The sequence below is a fragment of the Littorina saxatilis genome, linkage group LG11 (genome assembly GCF_037325665.1).
Source record: "Littorina saxatilis isolate snail1 linkage group LG11, US_GU_Lsax_2.0, whole genome shotgun sequence".
In the NCBI taxonomy this organism is placed as follows: domain Eukaryota; kingdom Metazoa; phylum Mollusca; class Gastropoda; order Littorinimorpha; family Littorinidae; genus Littorina; species Littorina saxatilis.
This window is the reverse complement of record NC_090255.1, coordinates 25,346,321-25,366,909: the sequence shown is the minus strand read 5'-3', so window position 1 is coordinate 25,366,909 and position 20,589 is coordinate 25,346,321. Positions and strand designations below refer to the sequence as shown.

Here is a 20,589-nt window from a genome sequence, read left to right as displayed (position 1 = left end):
ACTTTTCTTCCCGTGTAAACGATCATGTAAAACACCACAGGTCCGTCAAGTCCAGGCTTTTACATGGGATAAGAGCATCCTTCAATTAAGACACACGTGAAAGCCACAGATCTGCAGCCAGGTTTGTATACTGTGCAGAGAGGGATCCATTTTGTTGAATTCACTTTGAGGATTAACGTTACAAATTCAATTAAAGGCACAGTACGCCTCCCGTTAACCATCACAGATACTGTCAGGCTTTTACACACAGTACAAACACCCTTTCTTTTATACACTCACCGAACGGGAACATCCTAGGTGCCTTACGTAAAGAGCATAGACCATTAATTTTATCCTGGACCGCCAACTAGCTCTCTCTCCGCTCTTTCTATTACGAGGTAGCGCCTCTCGCATTTAGGAACCTACGCTTACATGGCCTTTCAGAAATCAGGGGGATGTCATATCCGGTGTCGATTGTAAACATGGACGAAGTTGCCGAGGTAAGTTCTGAAAATGTTAAAATAAACTCAGCTAAAGTGCATATGGAACATGTTTTTCGATGAGTTTTGTTAAGTTTAGTTTGGAGTTTTGGAAAATCCAGTTCATTGTCACCTCCCATTGTCACAAATAACTGGAGCGTGCTTTCTTTTCACTGTCTTCGAATCGCTGGCCTTTCAAACCGGACGCTAAGCGCCCCTGAAAGTCGAGCGTCGTAACCTCGAAGGGTCACGTGACGAGTTGGCGGTCCAGGCTATTTGGTCTATGGTAAAGAGCGAGCAATTTTTAATTTTGCGGATTGTCTCTCAGACAATTGGACCGTGGTGCGTTTTGGCGCTAGACCTAACTTTTAAAATCTAAATAATAAATTGACAGCTTGTTACACAAACATTCTTAAATCATAAAAGATTTCTTTTTTCATCAAGACAAGATCAGTACAATTCGAAGTTTTGAAAGTTTGAAAAAAGAAAAGCCCGGAAGCAGGGTCACGCAAGGTCGTGGTTCTCGTAGCAGACGACGGTTTATGCCTTTCGCCAGTTCCTCTGAACAGTCAAAAGCCATCGCTAGAGTTCTTGTGAACCACAGCCGTTTGTTTCGTGCATTGTCAGAGGTACATAATAACGTGCTATTGCCGATAAGCTCACATCGAGTCGCATTCAAATTACTAACTGACGACTACATTGTGAAAGAGGGAAACTGGATCACACGGGTTCACGATGGCTCAGGGGTAAGATAAACCACGCAAAAATAAATTCTTTGAAAATTGCTCGCTCTTTACGGAGGGCACCTAGGATGTTCTCAAGCGGTGAGTGTTTAAATGAAAGGGTGTTTGTACTGTGTGTAAAAGCCTGACAGTATCTGTGATGGTTTACGGGAGGCTTACTGTGCCTTTAAAGGATGAAGATGAAGATGAAGCTCTTCCAGAAATGAAATTTAAGTTGAAGAGTTTAGTTACAGGTCCTAAGACCGATCCCACTTTATTTTGAGTCCACTGGCCTAGTCCACCTGATTTGGCCTATTATGGTCCGCTGGACCCGAAAAGCAACAGCTAACTAACTAACTAACTAGTCCACCTTTCTTGTCATGATAGATTCGCTATCAAGGGTCAAAGGCCACTTCTCAAAAGGGACGCTACAACACTGACAAGTTTTCATGATTTTAAAGGATGAAGATGAAGCTCTTCAAGTCCAGAAAGAGTTTTAAAATTCGTTAGAGGTTTCTTGACTATATAAAAACTTCACATGCACACAGACAAATGATTGATACAAGTAGGCCTACTGCCAAAGTATCATTTGAGAACGGCAGACTTAAAGACACAGACACAGCCAGACAAAAAGCAAATAAAAAAGATCAATGCACGTATACAGTTGAACCAAGTAACCTACAACGACAACGACGACGACAACGACGACACCAGCATCATCACCATCAAACAAAATGCACATATAGATTGCGGACAAGCATACACACTGCCGCATGCAAACATTCTGACAAAAATCCATCCGAAAATGACATCCGAAATGTGTTTTTTGGCTACTGGCAATCCAATACACGCCTACATTAGAATCGAGACAAAAACGTGATGTAAAGAAACAAACGCACATTGAACATTTCTATCAGCTACCCATCCCCAGAACATGCGGGGAACAACGTCCAAACTGAGGCAAGAGTGTGATATATTGGAGGTATACGAACCTTGAAGGTTAATTGATTGTATGCGGCTTTGTTATCTGACATTTTTCTGAATAAAATTGTTTAAACCAACCTTGAAGGTGTACCTGTCAGCGACCCAGACCCAGAATATACCAGACACAGTGTTCAAACCGAGGCAAGAGTGTGATATATATATACGAACCTTGAAGTTGTACCTGTCAGCAACCCAGCCCCAGAACATGCCGGACACAGCGTTCAAACCAAGGCAAGAGTGATATATATTGGAGGTATACGAACCTTGAAGGTGCATCTGTCAGCGACCCAGCCCCAGAACATGCCGGACACAGCGTTCAAACCAAGGCAAGAGTGTGATATATATATATACGAACCTTGAAGTTGTACCTGTCAGCAACCCAGCCCCAGAACATGCCGGACACAGCGTTCAAACCAAGGCAAGAGTGATATATATTGGAAGTATACGAACCTTGAAAGTGTACCTGTCAGCGACCCAGCCCCAGAACATGCCGGACACAGCGTTCAGAGCCGAAGCACACGACCCCACAATGGAGAAGAAGCGGTCATCTTTGATGAAGGTCTGACCGTAAGACTGTGGACAAAAAAATATGCAATCCAATCTCACAATATATGAAAACTGAACAATGACAAAGTATTATATTTTCCTACTTTCGCAGGCAGTGTTGTCAAGAAAAGCACATCCTTACTTTTAATTTGAAATTCAATTAGGATGTTTTATGTGCTTTCATAGTTAAAAAAAAAACCACACACACACACACACACACAATAGCAAGGACTTGATGCTAAGAGAAATGAAAGGACAGAGAAGAAAGAAATAACAGATTAAAATGACGTAATTGCCCTAACTGACTCAGTGACTCATTCATTCACTCACTCATTCATTCACTCACTCACTCACTCACTCATTCACTCACTCATTCACTCACTCACTCATTCACTCACTCACTCACTCACTCATTCACTCACTCATTCACTCACTCACTCATTCACTCACTCACTCACTCATTCACTCACTCATTCATTCACTCATTCACTCAGTCATTCACTCACTCACTCACTCTGTCATTCACTCACTCACTCAGTCATTCACTCACTCACTCACTCTGTCATTCACTCATTCATTCACTCACGCATTCACTTACTCATTCACTCGCTCATTCATTCATTCACTCACTCACCCACTCATTCACTCACTCACTCATTCATTCAGTCACTCACTCATTCATTCATTCACTCACTCACGCATTCGTTCACTCACTCATTCATTCACTCACTCATTAATTCACTCAGTCACTCATTCATTCATTCATTCACTCACTCACTCATTTACTCACTAATTCATTCACTCACTTATTCATTCACTCACTCATTCACTCACTAATTCATTCACTCACTCACTCATTCACTCATTAACTCACTTTCATTCACTCATTAATTCACTCAGTCACTCATTCATTCACTCTTTCATTCACTCACTCACTCATTTACTCACTAATTCATTCACTCACTCATTCACTCACTCATTCATTCACTCACTCACTCATTTACTCACTAATTCATTCACTCACTCATTCACTCACTCATTCATTCACTCACGCATTCACTCACTCACTCACTCACTCACTCACTCATTCACTCACTAATTCATTCACTCACTCATTCATTCACTCACTCATTCATTCACTCACTCACTCACTCACTCATTCGTTCACTTACTCATTCACTCACTCATTCATTCACTCACTCACTCACTCACTCACTCACTCACTCACTCACTCACTCATTCATTAACTCACTCACTCACTCACTCACTCATTCACTCACTCACTCACTCACTCATTCATTCATTCATTCTTTCATTCACTCACTCACTCACTCACTCACTCATTCGTTCACTTACTCATTCACTCACTCATTCATTCACTCACTCACTCAATCGCTCACTATACACACTGGCAGACCTGATTGTAAACAGTTTTAAGCATGGGGCTTGCAATGTGAACTGAGAAAGGAAACAAGCTTGCATCGGTGTTGCCCAGCAAAATCAACTGAAGAGACGATACGAAATAATGACCAACCATGCAGCCAACACTCATTCCCCAACTCATCCCTCATTCTCCTCATGGGACTTGCCCAAGGAGTACTGTATCAGAGGGGGTAAAAATAAAAGGTCTGCCAAACCCGGCAAATGCAGTAGGCAGCCCAGAGATCCCTAAATACCTCTCCCAAAGATGGTACTTTTCGGCAATATTTACAGTTTCAAATTGTTAGGATAACTTCTTTGTGATTTTATAGAGGTGTTCTGGGGAAACTGAAAGGTAGCCTCGTCAGGGGACAACTATTCAAACCCATATCCTCATCATTTTGTTTCTCGATTGAGAATAATCATTTATAGATGACTATTATTAATTTCCCTTGTTAGGGTGTACTTGCATGTACTGGTGGTTTGTTACCCATATGTCCTCAGTGACTGAGGCTTACTGGTGTTGGAGGGATATTTTGTTTTCCCTTATGATAGAGAGCTCATGGGACTTGCCATATAAACTGAGAAAGGAAACAAGCTTGCATCGGTGTTGGCCAGCAAAATCAACTGAAGATACAAAATGATAACAAACCGTGCAGCCAACACTTCTTCTTCTTCTTCTGCGTTCGTGGGCTGAAACTCCCACGTACACTCGTGGTTTTTTTTGCACGAGTGGAATTTTACGTGTATGACCGTTTTTTTACCCCGCCATTTAGGCAGCCATACGCCGTTTTCGGAGGAAGCATGCTGGGTATTTTCGTGTTTCTATAACCCACCGAACTCTGACATGGATTACAGGATCTTTTTCGTGCGCACTTGGTCTTGTGCTTGCGTGTACACACGGGCGTGTTCGGACACCGAGGAGAGTCTGCACACAAAGTTGACTCTGAGAAGTAAATCTCTCGTCGAACGTGGGGACAAACTCCGCTGACAGCGGCCAACTGGATACAAATCCAGCGCGCTACCGACTGAGCTACATCCCCGCCCATTGCGGCCAACACTCATTCCCCAACTCATTCCTCATTCTCCTCATCCCAACCTTATATTGCGAAGCAAGGAAAACGCCACCGAGCCCACCGAGGAGAAAGAGCACCCAGATGAGGTAGAACATCCGGGTCCTCAGCATTTGCAATGGCTTCACGTCCATTTCCGGTTCCTCCGTTTCTTCTTTCAGTTCGTCAACGCTCATCTCTTGGTTCTCTTGAGGGGCGGTCAAGCCGTTTTCCTTTGTGGTCAAGGTGGCTGTGGATACGGTTGTGGACTCTGGCGTTGTCCAGATTTTGTTGTCACCGTTGCTCATGTCGGCGACGGTGACAGTAACTTTGTAAGATTCTCCGGGTAAATGATCCGTCGTCTGAAATATTCAATTCAATTCAATTCAATAAAACTTTATTATCTGAATGCAACAAACAGAACTTTTTCTGTGGGCTTTTTGAAAATTATTGTTATTATTAATTTGTTATTATCATTATCATTATTATTATGTGTTGTATGTGTTTGCATGGTTAACATGGGGAGTGCTTGTTGAAGTTTGCGATCATGGAGGGACAGTATTCGACAAAATGAGACATTCACTAGATCTTCGATCTGGAGGCCTTTTGAAGTGGGCAGACAGACAAAATGAAGATTAGAAAATGAACAGAACATTAATTTAGCTCAGGTAGGCTTTGCTATTTCAAACACGTGATGGCGAGAAATAGGAAGTCAGATTTGTGGGAAATTGATACCTTGTCTATGTCTCTCGATATCTGTAGGAAATTGATACATTGTCTATGTCTTTCGATATCTGTGGGAAATTGATACATTGTCTATGTCTTTCGATATCTGTGGGAAATTGATACATTGTCTATGTCTTTCGATATCTGTGGGAAATTGATACATTGTCTATGTCTTTCGATATCTGTGGGAAATGAATACATTGTCTATGTCTTTTGATACCTGGCAGACAAAGAAAATCAAGGTCTGGGGCAAATTTTTTTTTTCTATTTTCTTTCTAGAGAAGATGTTGATAAATTTAGGAAATTAGGATTATGTGCAATGTTCAAGTATTTACACAGACAGGCAGACAGCCAGCCAGCCAGTCAGTCAGACAGACAGACAGACAGACAGACAGACAGAAAAAGAGACAGACAGAGAGACAGACATACACACATACAGAAAGACAGACAGACAGACAGAAAAAGAGACAGACAGAGAGACAGACATACACACTTACAGAGAGACAGACAGACAGACAGACAGACAGACAGACAGACAGAGAGACAGACAGAAAGACAGACAGACAGATAGACAGACAGACAGACAGACAGTCAGAGAGACAGACAGGAAGACAGACAGACAGAGAGACAGACAGACAGAGAGACAGACAGACAGATAGACAGACAGTCAGACAGAGAAACAGACAGACAGACAGACAGACAGACAGACAGACAGACAGAAAAAGAGACAGACAGACAGACAGACAGACAGACAGACAGACAGAAAGGCAAACGCGCACACAGGCAGACAGAAAAAAAATGTAATTGGAAATTCAGGACAGCTTATCCCCCAATACTTACGCACTCCCCCTCCCGCCTCCACACACACACCCACTCCCTCCCCAACCGTACGTCACTCGCATTTCCTGTGCCGGTAAGATGTAGATCACAGCTCAAACTGTTGCTCCTGTGTAAGCTTGTTGTTGTATTGTCATGTGTTTATGGATAACATGTTGTTTAAACCAACTGTTACATACGCCTTTTAGCAGGGGTAAAAAAAAAGGAAAAAATAACTGCTAGTATTTTGTTTTCGCATACTCCAATGTTACCACCAATACCATTACAGCAAAACAGGAAGCGTACAAATCCAAAGCGTGAAAACACGTCAGAGTTTCCTACTCACGTCATCCAATCGGTGGCTGTGAAAAACTCAACAAGAATCTGCATGGCCTCGTAAGCCCCCTCCCCCCCCCCCCCTAAAAAAAAAGCCTTAGAAATATTTAAAAAAAACACAAAAAAACACCCAAAAAACACGTCTGCCTTATTGGTGGGGAAAGGGCCTATTCTTACTAAGGAGTGTACGTGGGAGTCACAGCCCTCGAACGCAGAAGACAAAGTGTGTTGTTGACACTCACGTGTTCCACGGGGGGATCTGAGATGAGAAAAAAAGCGACGAATTGCATCGCAGCGTAGGTCCCTCCAAGGATCAAAAACAGCGTAGGAACTCTGTCCAGGATTTCCGGTTGTGTGAAATATCTTAAAAAAGACACACATTTATATTATTAGGGAGTGCTAGCGACAAAATAGTCTCGCACATGTATAAATAGATTATTATTATTATTATTATTATTATGAACATTTGTGCGCCTAATCTAAATATAGCCCTAGGCGCTTACAAAATATACAATACATAGTGAACATTATACGAAACACAAATCGACAAGGACCAAGACACTCGGACTCATACACTCGCAGACAGACGCACAGCGCGAACGCGACGCACTCACTCATACCAACTACAGGCACATGCATTCTGAAGACAGAAAAACAGTCATAAATAAATAAATAAATTATTGGATACATAAAGTTAGTTGAGAGAAGAAGAATAGAGCTGGAAAGGGAAGAAGAAGGAGAGAGAAGGAGACAGATTAAGGACCAGCAGGAGAGGGGGATGGGTGGTCATTAACAGACTAGTGAGGGAAGAGGTGTGTTTTGAGTGAGGTTTTGAATGATTGCATAGATGTGGAGTGCCTGAGTGAGTGCGGGAGTTGGTTCCAGATGGATGGGGCCTGGTAAGAGAAGGTGCGCTGGCCATATGTTTTGGTGCGTGCTGGTGGTATCCTAAAAAGGCGGGTGTCTGCGGAGGATCTTAGGGAGCGGTACATGAAAATAACTAAATCAACAAAGAGATTAGTACATGAAAATAACTAAATCAACAAATGAACACACACGTAGACAAATGAAGAAACACGTCGCGTAAGGCGAAATAACTACATTTAGTCAATTTAGAATATGATGCAATCAATTTTAAATCTGTATGCGAAAAATCAATTTTAATGACAACTTTAATGAACAAACTAATTAACTAATTTTTAAGCTTCCGGGCTGCAATGCAATCCCATAGTCCGGACTTCGTCAAAGATTGCTTGACCAAAATGTCAACTAATTTGGTTTAAACTTGAGGGCGTGACAGTGCGGCCTCAACTTTCACAAAAAGCCGGATATGACGTCATCAAAGAGATTTATCAAAAAAAAGAAAAATCTGTCTGGGGATATTATACCTATAGGAACTCTCATGTACAGTTTCATAAAGATCTGTTTTGTAGTTTTCTCTGAATCGCTCCACACACACACACACACACACACACACACACACACACACACACACACACACACACACACCACACAAACACACACACACGCCAGCACACGCACGTACACACACATACATACACCACACCCTCATCTCGATTGCCCGCCAACGTTAAAACATTAGTCATAACTTGACTAAATGTAAAAATAAATAAAGAAAGAAAGAAAAAGAAACCAAGAAACGAGAGAGAAGGAACAACTGATGGAATAAAAGATGTAGGCAGATATACACATTAGTGTAAAGCTGACGGCAATTAACCTATTTGGAATCATGTTACTATTCCTGTTAGTGTACATATGCGTGCGCGAGTGTAGTATGCTTCGTATGGTATTTTTATCTGTTGTCTTGTGCACCACACTGAAATTTCTCTGTATGAGATAATAAAGTATTCGTATTCGTATTCGTATTCGTATTCGTATAAATAAATAAATAAATAAATAAATAAATAAATAAATAAAACCTCGTAGTAAGTGGGACCAAAAATAATCGCAAATACGTCATAATTATGACAACACCCCCTCAGAGCAAACCGGATCATGCACACAGAGAACATTTTTTGTATAGACTCGAACGTCCTGATGAGTACGAGAGGGTAAGGACCTCAAAACAGTCCACCATGTGGGCGCAAACTCAACGTAGGGGAAAGGCTCCTAATATGGACCAGCTCCTAATATGGACCACCTCCGTTTCTGACAAACTAACGGCGCTAGAGCGCTCAAAACAATTTCATTCGCTTTTTTCACCCTCTCTGGATAAGTTGCACATGTCAAAACAGTTGCAGAAACACAAACCTCAAAACCGTTAGGCTTTTTTGCTTTTTTTCATTTTTGGCAGCGTTCACTCTAAATTTGCCGCCTAAAACGGACTCGTTTCTGTCCACAGCCAAAGCTTTTATCACACAAAAATGGCTATACATGACAGCTAAGACCGTATTTGTTACATTTTAGCAGTGTGTACCCCGGGTTTCTACTGCAAACAAAAAATAATAGCAAAACCTCAAAGTATGTGTGAGTCCCCTAATATGGACCACCTTCAACAAATCGAAGAAAATAAAAGCTAAAGGCAATTTTGATTAATTCATTAAGAAGGTTGCTGAAAATAACCTATAACTAGCCCTCGAGATTTCCAAAAAATATAACAAATAGTCTTTTTTTTGTGGAAGTTGATAATTTCAATTATTTTCACTCTGTTTTTGATAAGCTTCTTCAGTTTCCTGGTGTGCTTCAAATAATGCTCTCATCAACCCGAAACAGCTCAATCTAAAGCATATTTGAATTTGTCTGACTCAGGGGCGGACGAGGGGGGGGGGGGCACAAGGGGCACGTGCCCCCCCCCCCCGAAAAAAAAAAAAAAAAAAAAGAAGAAGAAAAAAAAAGATTTTTCTATGCTGATTCTATGACCATTTCTAAGTTCAAATGGCACCAGATGGCACCATTTTGCTTCTTTGGGCAAATATTTTTTCCGGGGGGGCATGCCCCCGGACCCCCCTAGCAAATTCGGGCGCTTTGCGCCCATCACATTCACTTTCGATTCAAAGTGCCCCCCCCTTACAAAGCAACTGATCCGCCCCTGTGACTTGCACACTAAGTTGTATCATGTTATTTTGAAGTAAAGGGGAATTTTTACAGTGATTCGTGAAGGCCGCTTCACTGGTCCATATTGGGCGCCCAGGCTCCTAATAAGGACCATTTTTTGATTTTTTCTGTATTTAATTTTTGCTGAATGTCTATCAAAGCTATTTCACTCTAATTAGGCCTAACGGTTAAACAAAGAGAGAAGGACTACCAACCACAAAATGAAACTTCTTCGCAAGAAAACAAGCTAATTATCAGCAATAAACAAAAAGTGGTCCATATTAGGGGCCCTTCCCCTACGTCAACACTTCTTGTAGCAAACAACCACACCCACAGACAACGTTTGGAGCACACTCCTTGCGCGTGCAAGAGGGCAAGGACCTGAAAACTGTGCACCATGTGGGCGCAAACTCAACGTACGTCAACACCTCCTGTGAGCAAACAACCACGCCCACAGACAACGTTTGGAGCACAGAGCGGAACCTTCTAGCGCGTACAAGAGGGTTAGGACCAGAAAACAGTGCACCACGCAGGCGCAAACTCAACAAACGTCTACACCACCTGTGAGCAATTTTGTTTTGTTTTGACATCGCCTCTGGTAATTATACTCACGTGTCGCCGTCGGCACCTTCAAAGTCGGGGGAAAGGTTGTCGGGGTTGATGAAAACGGTGATAATCTGGTTGAAGATGACGGAGCCCAGACCAAAGCCCATGAAAATAGATCCTCCAACCAACCCTCGATGCTCAGGAAACCACTGAAAGAATCGCGTTCACCATCGTCATAATAACAATAACAATAACAGCACTTTATTGTCCATTAAAATATTACATAAAAATGGAAATTTTTCTTCGGCACACCCTGTCTGCCTGTAAACGATTATAACAACAATTGTGTAGGACGACACACATAAAACATAAAACATAAAAGGGATACAATCAAATATGATATTGCACTATGTAAATTTACCCTCTCATATCACAGGAGTTGGGTTTCACAGCCGAGTAATCACATTACAAATATTTCCCACACACCTTCACATGTACACATTGTTTGTTTTTTCCCAGCCGACCAGCCTCTACGTGATGCGAGAAGAATTTAAAATGGTGACTTATTTTTATCATCCTGATCATTATCGTTGTCGTTGTCATCGTCATCATGATCGTCGTCGTCGTCGTCCTCCTCCTCCTCCTCCTCCTCCTCCTCCTTCTCCTCCTCAATAATCATCATCATTCTCCTCCTCCTCCTTCTCCTCCTCCTCCTCCGACCTCATCAATCATCAATCATCAAGCATCAAACATCAGGCATCAAGCAGCAAGCAGCAGCAGTGAGAGAGGGAGAAACACAGACAGACAGACAGACAGACAGACAAACAGACAGACAGACAGACAGACAGACAGACAGACAAGCAATAGGTCAACGTTCGTTGACAAACATTGTTGACCTGAGTCTTTAACCATCTTTAATACCGAAATGTTGAGATCAAAAGGCATAAGTAACAACAAGGACGACAGCAACGACGCCATCGTCGACGTCGTCGTCGTTGCGGCTGCTGCTTGCTGATGATGACCACGATGATCATGAAGCTGATGACGACCATGATGATTGACGACTAGGACGACGACCGCGAAAACGATGATGATGATGATGATGATGATGATGATGATGATGATGATGATGATGATGATGATGATGATGCTGATGCTGATGCTGATGCTGAAGGAAAGATGGCTGGGGATTGCGGGTGTGGGTGGGGTTGCCAATAAATGTACACTTACCCGCATAGCCGCACCAACAGGGATTGCGTAAGACGCACCACAGCCAAGCCCGAACATTACTCCGTAAGTCAACACGGATGTGATGAACGACACTTTCACCGTGAAGTAAGTCAGCAACACTCCTGCACTGCAAAACAGAAAACAGAAAACAGAAACATACTGTAGAATTTTGAGGAAATGTCCTGACATGCACCACTTCCCGCTGGTGTTTACAAAAAATTTTAAAAAAAGCAGATTCCAGTTTGATTGAACTTTTGGAGCTCACTCCAACAATCTTATTTTAGAAACCAGTCCCCAATGGGCATCGCTACGGCTTATATGAATATGATAATTAATCTCTTGACCCTTGCACGACGGTTTCACTTTTAAATCCCCGATTTTGGTAAAAGGTTATCCTTCACCTGAGAAATCAGGCTCCAATGAGCTTTGCTTAGGCGCGGTTCGAGCTTGACTTCCATAAGGTCGCCCGAAATATGCTGGTCCCTTGCTCCATTAGCATACAGGCCTCCCCACTCTTCCCCTCCCTCCCCTCTTCTTTGTCAAGCGCGCCCCTTTCTTTGTCAGCCGCACCCCCTTCTTTGTCAATCACGAACACTTTTCTTGGTCAAGCGCGCCACCTACCTTCTCACGGTCGCCCTTTACACACGCCCCCTCACCCGCGTTCCTTTCTTTGTCAAGCACGCACCCGCCTTTGTCAGGCGCCCCCTTTTTTGTTAAGCGCGCCCCCTTCTCCGGCAAGCGCGCCCCCTTTCTTTGTCACCCGCGCCCCCTTTCTTTGTCACCCGCGCCCCCTTTCTTTGTCACCCGCGCCCCCTTATTTGTAACCCGCGCACCCTTCTTTGTCAGGCGCCCCCTTTTTTGTTAAGCGCGCCCCCTTCTCCGGCAAGCGTGCCTCCTTTGTTTGTCACCCGCGCACCCCTTCTTTGTCACCCGCGCACCCTTCTTTGTCACCCGTGCCCCCTTCTTTGTCACCCGTATCCCTTTCACTGCCACCCACCCCCTCCTTTATTCCCCGACACTCTCTCACCTGAGAAACCAGGCCCCGATGAGTGTTGCTATGCGCGGTCCGAGCTTGACCTCCATAATTCCGCCCAGAAACATGCTGACTCCCTGTCCCATCAGCATGCAGGCCTGGATCCAGATGCCATCGATGTACTTGAGGTCTTCAGGTGACGAAGAGTTCCTGATGTAGGACACGAGGTAAGGGTTCGTGTTACCTGGAAAAAAAGAGAAAACAGATGGCCAGTGAATGGACCTGCATACATAAGGCCAAAAAAAAGAGGTCTGTTTACGGTAACATAGGCCAAAAAAATAGGGTCGGTAGGTCGGGATTTTTTTTTTTCTCCAAAAAACCATATGTTTACGTTATTTTGCAAAAAAAAACAAAAGATTTTTTTTGTTTCCCAAATGCCAAAAAAAAAGTCTAGGGTCGCGCGAAAAAAATAGGGTCGGTCGGGTTACCGTAAACAGACCATTTTTTTGTGTGGCCTAACTGTATTATAGTGACAATGTGACTGAACACTGCAAGGAGATTATGTGACTGTAGTGTGCAAAGGTAGTATGTGACTGTAGTCTGCAAAGAGAATATGTGACTGTAGTGTGCAAAGAGACTGTGTGACTGTAGTGTGCAAAGAGAATATGTGACTGTAGTGTGCAAAGAAACTGTGTGACTGTAGTGTGCAAAGAGAATATGTGACTGTAGTGCGCAAAGAGACTATGTGACTGTAGTGTGCAAAGAGACTATGTGACTGTAGTGTGCAAAGAGACTGTGTGATTGTAGTGTGCAAAGAGACTATGTGACTGTAGTGTGCAAAGAGACTGTGTGATTGTAGTGTGTATTAAGACTATGTGACTGTAGTGTGCAATACGACTATGTGACTGTAGTGTGCAAAGAGAACATGTGACCCTAGTCTGCAAAGAGACTATGTGACTGTAGTGTGCAAAGAGACTGTGTGACTGTAGTGTGCAAAGAGACTGTGTGACTGTAGTGTGCAAAGTAGGCTATGTGACTGTAGTGTGCAAAGAGACTGTGTGACTGTAGTGTGCAAAGAGACTGTGTGACTGTAGTGTGCAAAGTAGGCTATGTGACTGTAGTGTGCAAATAGGCTATGTGACTGTAGTGTGCAAAGAGATTATGTGACCGCAGTGGGCAAAGAGACTATGTGACTGTAGTGTGCAAATAGGCTATGTGACAGTAGTGGGCAAAGAGACTATGTGACCGCAGTGGGCAAAGAGACTATGTGACTGTAGTGTGCAAATAGGCTATGTGACTGTAGTGGGCAAAGAGACTATGTGACCGCAGTGGGCAAAGAGACTGTGTGACTGTAGTGTGCAAATAGGCTATGTGACTGTAGTGTGCAAATAGGCTATGTGACAGTAGTGGGCAAAGAGACTATGTGACCGCAGTGGGCAAAGAGACTATGTGACTGTAGTGTGCAAATAGGCTATGTGACTGAAGTGTGCAAATAGGCTATGTGACAATATAGCTATTCTGATGGACACGTGGGGGAATTCGGGGGCTGTGATTGGATGGTCTCACACATCCCTTTTCCGATCATCAAAGCATAACGCTACGAAAGTTGGCCATTTTTGCCGATATCCAAACGATATCGGCAATAACAAAGACGCATGGTTCCGGTTTCTTCCACGTGTATAAAGTACACGCATACCTCGCCAGGTTTGTTTCTGTCACTCTGTGACTAGTCGACAGACGATGCCATTTGCTTTGTGTGTGTTTTTGTTGTTGCTTACTGTACATGACATACATTACGTGTAAAATCCAGTTCTTTAACAGGCAACAAACCTTGCAAATTTCCAGAAGCTGCAATCTGAAGCGACCTATCTCGGATTCTAGCAGACGATCTCTCCAATGTTTAACACAAAATCAGCAAACTCTCCTGTCACATAGAACGTCCATTGTATAGTGCAATGTTGAAATGAAGTTACCGGTCTAAAACATTTCGTTGTTTCTTCTGAGACTATCCTTGTTCTCTTATCATCTACAGATTTACCGCTGTCTTCACCACGCGAATTTTCAACAGAAGTCGATCAGACTTTCGAACATACAATCTACGTAGGCAAGCATTATACGTCATGACGTCATATGAGTCCTAACATATTGACGTAATGCTAAGCATCCGGTTATCTCGAGTTTTCTCCGTAATACATGAGGGCCCCAAAGGGTTTAAAATCGTGATCGTGATTGGCGTTTTTTGACCTTTCTGTGACCGTGATTGCCGAAATTTCCATTTCTGTGATCGTGATGGGACTTTGCCCGTGATCCGTGATGACAAAAAAATCAAGTCTCGTGATCGTGATCGTCATTTGTTTTCGTGATCGTGATGGGCATTATTGCAAAGCATTTTATTTTCAACGTACATTTTTCACAGCTGTATCACTCTATGATCCTCTATTCGTCAAGGAGCCAATCCTGATTGAAGGGAAGCAACAACACATTCAGAAATATGATTTTGACAGCGATTGCTTCCCTTTAAGAGAACTAATCACACACAAAAAAGAGATCCAATCAGAAGGCTAATTGCAAAGGTCTGCCAAACTTCATCCAATGGAAGGGCTTCGTGCTAAAGCCTTTTGAGTGCATTCAGTCAAATTCGAATTCGAAGATCAAAAATGGCGTGCAGCGGTACTGTCATCGAACCTCTGTTATATTTTGTGGATTCAAACCAGACCAAAGCAGGCGGCGAGAATGCCTTCCTTGATGGAAAGGTCAGGCTACGGGTCCGTCTTTCCGAAGACGAAATGTCAAGGTATGTTGATCTATTCTTGGCCGGACTTGGAAGGTACTAGGGGGGGGGAGTTACAGATGGGGGTCCAGGGGGCATAGCCCCTTGGTGGGGGTCCAGGGGGCGAAGCCCCTTGGTGAAGCTGAACGTTTTTTGATGTTTCTTGAGGGAAAGGAAGCCTCTCCTTGAACGAAAAAGGTAAATTCGACAGCAAGCTGTATAGGCAATGAAGAAGAATTGAGATTGTAAGGACTCATACTTTTCATCACAAAAATCGTTGAAGAAAAATTTCTTGAGGGGGTGAGAGGTGCGATTTCTCGGCGGTCCAGGCTATTTGGTCTATGGTGTAGCCAAAACCGAAACTAAAAATGTGTTTTTCATCCCAGCAACGTGGACACGCTTGGCATAGATTCTAATTGTCGCTTCTTTGCATTAAGCTTGGATTTATTTTAGCGCCTGTAAACTTATTATCAATGGGTTAAATTCAGGAACTATGGCGGGGAGACGTGCCAGTTTGGGTCACTTGATCCTCATGTCAAAGTCGATCAAAGTCATGTTCGTTGGGGATTTTGTTATTATAGACTCTATCATCACACATACATGTACTTTAATTTCAATCCACCCAATAGTTTTTGAGAAAATGGGTTTAAAAGATTTAGCTCTGGAAATGTGAAATTGTGCAAGTATGTATTCTTGTGTGTGAGTGAGGGTGTGGGAGTTGAATGTGTATGAGTTGAATGTGTATGAGTGTATATTCCTTCACCCACCTTCATGATTCCAAGACTGACCTTTAGTCAGGATTATAGACTCTACCATCACACATACATGTACTTTAATTTCAATCCACCCAATAGTTTTTGAGAAAATGGGTTTAAAAGATTTAGCTCTGGAAATGTGAAATGTGAAATTGTGCAAGTATATATATGTATATGTGTGTGTGAGTGAGGGAGTTGAATGTGTATGAGTGCAGGGGCGGATTAGGGGGGAGGGGTTACAGGGGTTCCGGGTTCCGGACCCCCCCCCCCCCCCCCCGGCTGTCAAAAAAAAATTAATATTAACTTTAAAAGAAATAATGAGTGGCTGCTGACACCAGTTGATCATGTTTAAAATCAAGGATAAGCCATAAATTGTTCATAAAATAGCTAAAACTCTTCAGCTTCTGGGGGGCTAAGCCCCCTAGACCCCCCAACGGGGCCTTGCCCATGTACCCCACAAGGTCTACCCTGGACCCCAGGTTGTACCCCCCTCCCTCTGGCTTAACTGCTCCGCCCCTGGAGTGTATATTCCTGTGAGTGTCTGTATGAGAGAGAGAGAGAGAGAGAGAGAGAGAGAGAGAGAGAGAGAGAGAGAGAGAGAGAGAGAGAGAGAGAGAGAGAGAGACTCAGAGAGCGAGAGAAAAAACAATTAAAACAACATTCTTGTTACTGATTACAAATCATGATACGTATGTATTTCTATGTGTGAATGAAAGATAATTAAAAAAATAAAATAAAAAAGTGCAACAGTTGTCACTTTGTGTTGAATAAACAATAGATCCAGAGGAGCGAATAACTGTGTGGTTGTGTTTACTTTGACACGTGCTTTCTGTACCTGCAACTTTTACCGTGACCGTGATTTGCCACTGGTGTTCGTGATCGTGAAAACAAAAATCAAGGTAACTGTGATCGTGAAAGCTAAAATTTCCCTTCCCGTGATCGTGATGATACCCCCCCTTTGGGGCCCTCATACATGTCCGTGGGTTTTTCAATGTTCGGTTATTTCCGTGGCTTCATGCGGAAAGGGAACCGTCGTCTGCAATCAACGACATGGACCATTCTGGTACTTGTCGCTGACAAAAACATGATTCTAACACAGAATTTAATGTCAGAATAGCTATATAAACGCTATTGTGTTTTCATCGTAGCAATAGGGTCCGATATTTAGACTCGAACAAGTATAATGCGACTCGTCTTCGACTCGTCGGCATTATACTTGTCTCGTCTAAATATCGGGCCCTATTGCTACGCTGAAAACACAATAGCTGTTAGTAGTGGGCAAAGAGACTATGTGACTGTAGTGTGCAAAGAGACTGTGTGACTGTAGTGTGCAAAGAGGCTATGTGACTGTAGTGTGCAAATAGGCTATGTGACTGTAGTGTGCAAAGAGATTATGTGACCGCAGTGGGCAAAGAGACTGTGTGACTGTAGTGTGCAAAGTAGGCTATGTGACTGTAGTGTGCAAATAGGCTATGTGACTGTAGTGTGCAAAGAGATTATGTGTCTTCAGACTGCAAAGATACAAGGTGACTAGTCAGCAAAGAGACTATGTGACTGTTGTTTGTCCACACACACACACACACACACACAAACACACACACACACACATACACACACACAAACACATAAACACACAAACACATATACTCACACACACAAACACACACACACACATACACACACACACACACACACACACACACACACACACACACACACACACACACACACACACACACACACACACACACACAATCTTACCGTAAGTCAACTGTGTCCCGAGAGTCAGATGTACTATAAATCCTCCTACGATGGTGAGAATCCCTTTCAGGGGCAGTTTACCTCCGCAACACACCATTGTCTCCCTTTGTCAGTGTAGTCAATCCTCAGTTGTCGTCCCTGGCGAGAATTGTTTCTGAGTTGTCTCCCTGGGCCCTGACTGCTTACCTGAACATTTGACTTTTGTATTTTTTGTATGGTATTTCCCTATATGTGGAGAGAATAATAACACGTACTTTAACACGTGTGTCAAGAATACTTCCTCTGTAGTTAAGTTCATCAGGGCTCCCCGCGAATGCCCGTTCTAGAGGTTCCCGGACCCCCACTTTTAATGTTTAGAGGGTCCATGGACCCCCTTAGCAGAGTTTTAGAGGGTCCCAAGAGTCCCGGGTCCCCAAACCCCTATTTACATTGTGATAACGCATTGTGATCGCGGATAATGTGATATGAACTGGGTTTTTTTTATTACCAGAATATTCGAGGAGGACACTTCAACTATACCAAGTCAAATACAACACACACATACCCCCACATCGAACAGAAACGTACAAAACATCCTTTTTTCCTTCGACAACAGTACTCTGGAACCAACTACCTGAACAAATACAGTTAACCGACTCCCTCGAGGAATTTAAACATTGCTTAACAAAAGACCACACACAAATTCCCGTTTACTTCTACAGTGGCAGTCGACAAACACAAATAATCCACACAAAAATGAGACTTAAAATTAGTGATCTAAAGAAAGACTTAGTTGAGCGACACCTTGCGGAAAACAGCGTATGCGACTGTGGTGATGGAACAGAAACTGCAACACACTTTTTACTAGAATGCCGTTTACACTTAGCTGCAAGAAACAACACAATCAACAAACTAACCAACAACCTCATACACACAGATATTCTACTTCATGGAAACCCCTCCTTGCAAACAAAAATTAACAAAAAAATCTTTTTAACAGTACAGGAATTTTTTGGACAGTCCGGCCGTTTCGAACAGATAAACATGTAAAGTGAAAGCACAATCGATACGTCTACTTGTCTCTCTCTCTCTCTCTCTCTCTCTCTCTCTCTCTCTCTCTCTCTCTCTCTCTCTCTCTCTCATTCACTTTCCCCCTCTCTCTCCCTCTCCCCCTCCCTCCCTCCCTCTCTTCCTCTCTATCTCTTACTCGCTAATACCATAAATATTATATACTAGACTAGAATGAATACCCGCTTCGCCGGGTAGCCGGCTTCGCCGGGAAGAAGTACTTATAGAGCCGTACGCCGGCTTCGCCGGGTCCGAACAATGGACCCGCCAAGCTTAGGTCCCTCCCAGATTCGTGGAATGGGAACAGCACGAAAATGATTCAGTGGCCATAATGCCATTCCTGACCATATCGAGTCCCATCCTTGTCGACGAATGTAACCGTGCTAATCACCTTTGGAGGCGAACTCCACTCAAACAGGACTGAGCAAGTTATGGCTTCTCAAAGGAAGGCCAGTACATAAAATTACGTTAAAATTAATATTAAAAGTCCTACGGTTTTGAGCCATTAAGGACTTGAGTGTTTGTCCGCTTTCAAAAAGAGGAAAGAAAGAAACAAAAAATAAGGAGAGGAGGGCAGGGGGTGGGGTTGAGTTGATAATGCTCTGTGGAATTTGTTAAAATGAAAAGTAGTTAAGATGTTTCTTGGTAAGAATTATAAGTCTGTATTCTATATCTTGAATAACGGGCTTGTAATATTTTAATTCAAATCGAGTTAAAAAGTGGAACCTTTCATAAAATTACACAAAAGCCGCCAGACCACATCACAAACAGAACTGAACAATGCACAGGTGTTGCTTACATAGAGACACACACACTCACACACACACACACACACAAAAACACAGAGAAGCCGTATCTATAGAGAGATAGATGACAGTGTATTTTTCGCGTGGCTATAAATTGATTCGACCTTTGCACTTTTACAGTGAGGATAATTTACGGGTCCAATTTACGTTCTGTACACTGCGTTGACCTTCTAAAAATAGTAACAGTAACAGAACGCCGGGAATATATCCGAAGACGCTCAGCGCAGTGGACAGCGCAGTGTAGTAACTTACAACTGAACGGGAAAGCCACACGAAGGAAGGGAGATAAACGCCAAACACTGGAGAAGATAAGGAAGAGTTACTTATAATGGTGAAATGAACACAAAAACGAAAATGAGTTCAGCGCTGCGCGCTGAGAGCACGTGTTGAAATATCTCATCGATGATATTGTGTCCGGGGTGTAGCTGAATACGGTGTCCAAATTTGAAAAAGATCCACCGAGAACTTTGGCGTTGTGATGTGGTGTAGCGGCTATGGTGTGTCGGTATGGGGGCCCGGGTAGCTGAGGTGGAACCAAAATAGCTGAGGTGGAACCAAAATCGGTTCCGCGCTGCGCGCTGAGAGCAC

General features: G+C 43.1%; 1 protein-coding gene across 1 annotated transcript in view; it reads right to left on the bottom strand.

Moving 5' to 3' along the window:
* The window catches only part of LOC138980135 (oxalate:formate antiporter-like), a 26,535-nt gene extending 8,147 nt beyond the window's left edge, over positions 1-18,388 (bottom strand). Inside the window, exons 1-7 of the mRNA XM_070352966.1 lie at positions 18,149-18,388; positions 12,917-13,106; positions 11,890-12,016; positions 10,726-10,868; positions 7,302-7,422; positions 5,229-5,543; positions 2,615-2,737 (exon numbers count right to left, since the gene is read on the bottom strand). Coding sequence (XP_070209067.1) covers positions 2,615-2,737; positions 5,229-5,543; positions 7,302-7,422; positions 10,726-10,868; positions 11,890-12,016; positions 12,917-13,106; positions 18,149-18,245 — 1,116 coding nt within the window. The 5' untranslated portion in view covers positions 18,246-18,388. The remainder of the gene's footprint in view (positions 1-2,614; positions 2,738-5,228; positions 5,544-7,301; positions 7,423-10,725; positions 10,869-11,889; positions 12,017-12,916; positions 13,107-18,148) is intronic.
* Between the last annotated feature and the right edge of the window lie 2,201 nt (positions 18,389-20,589).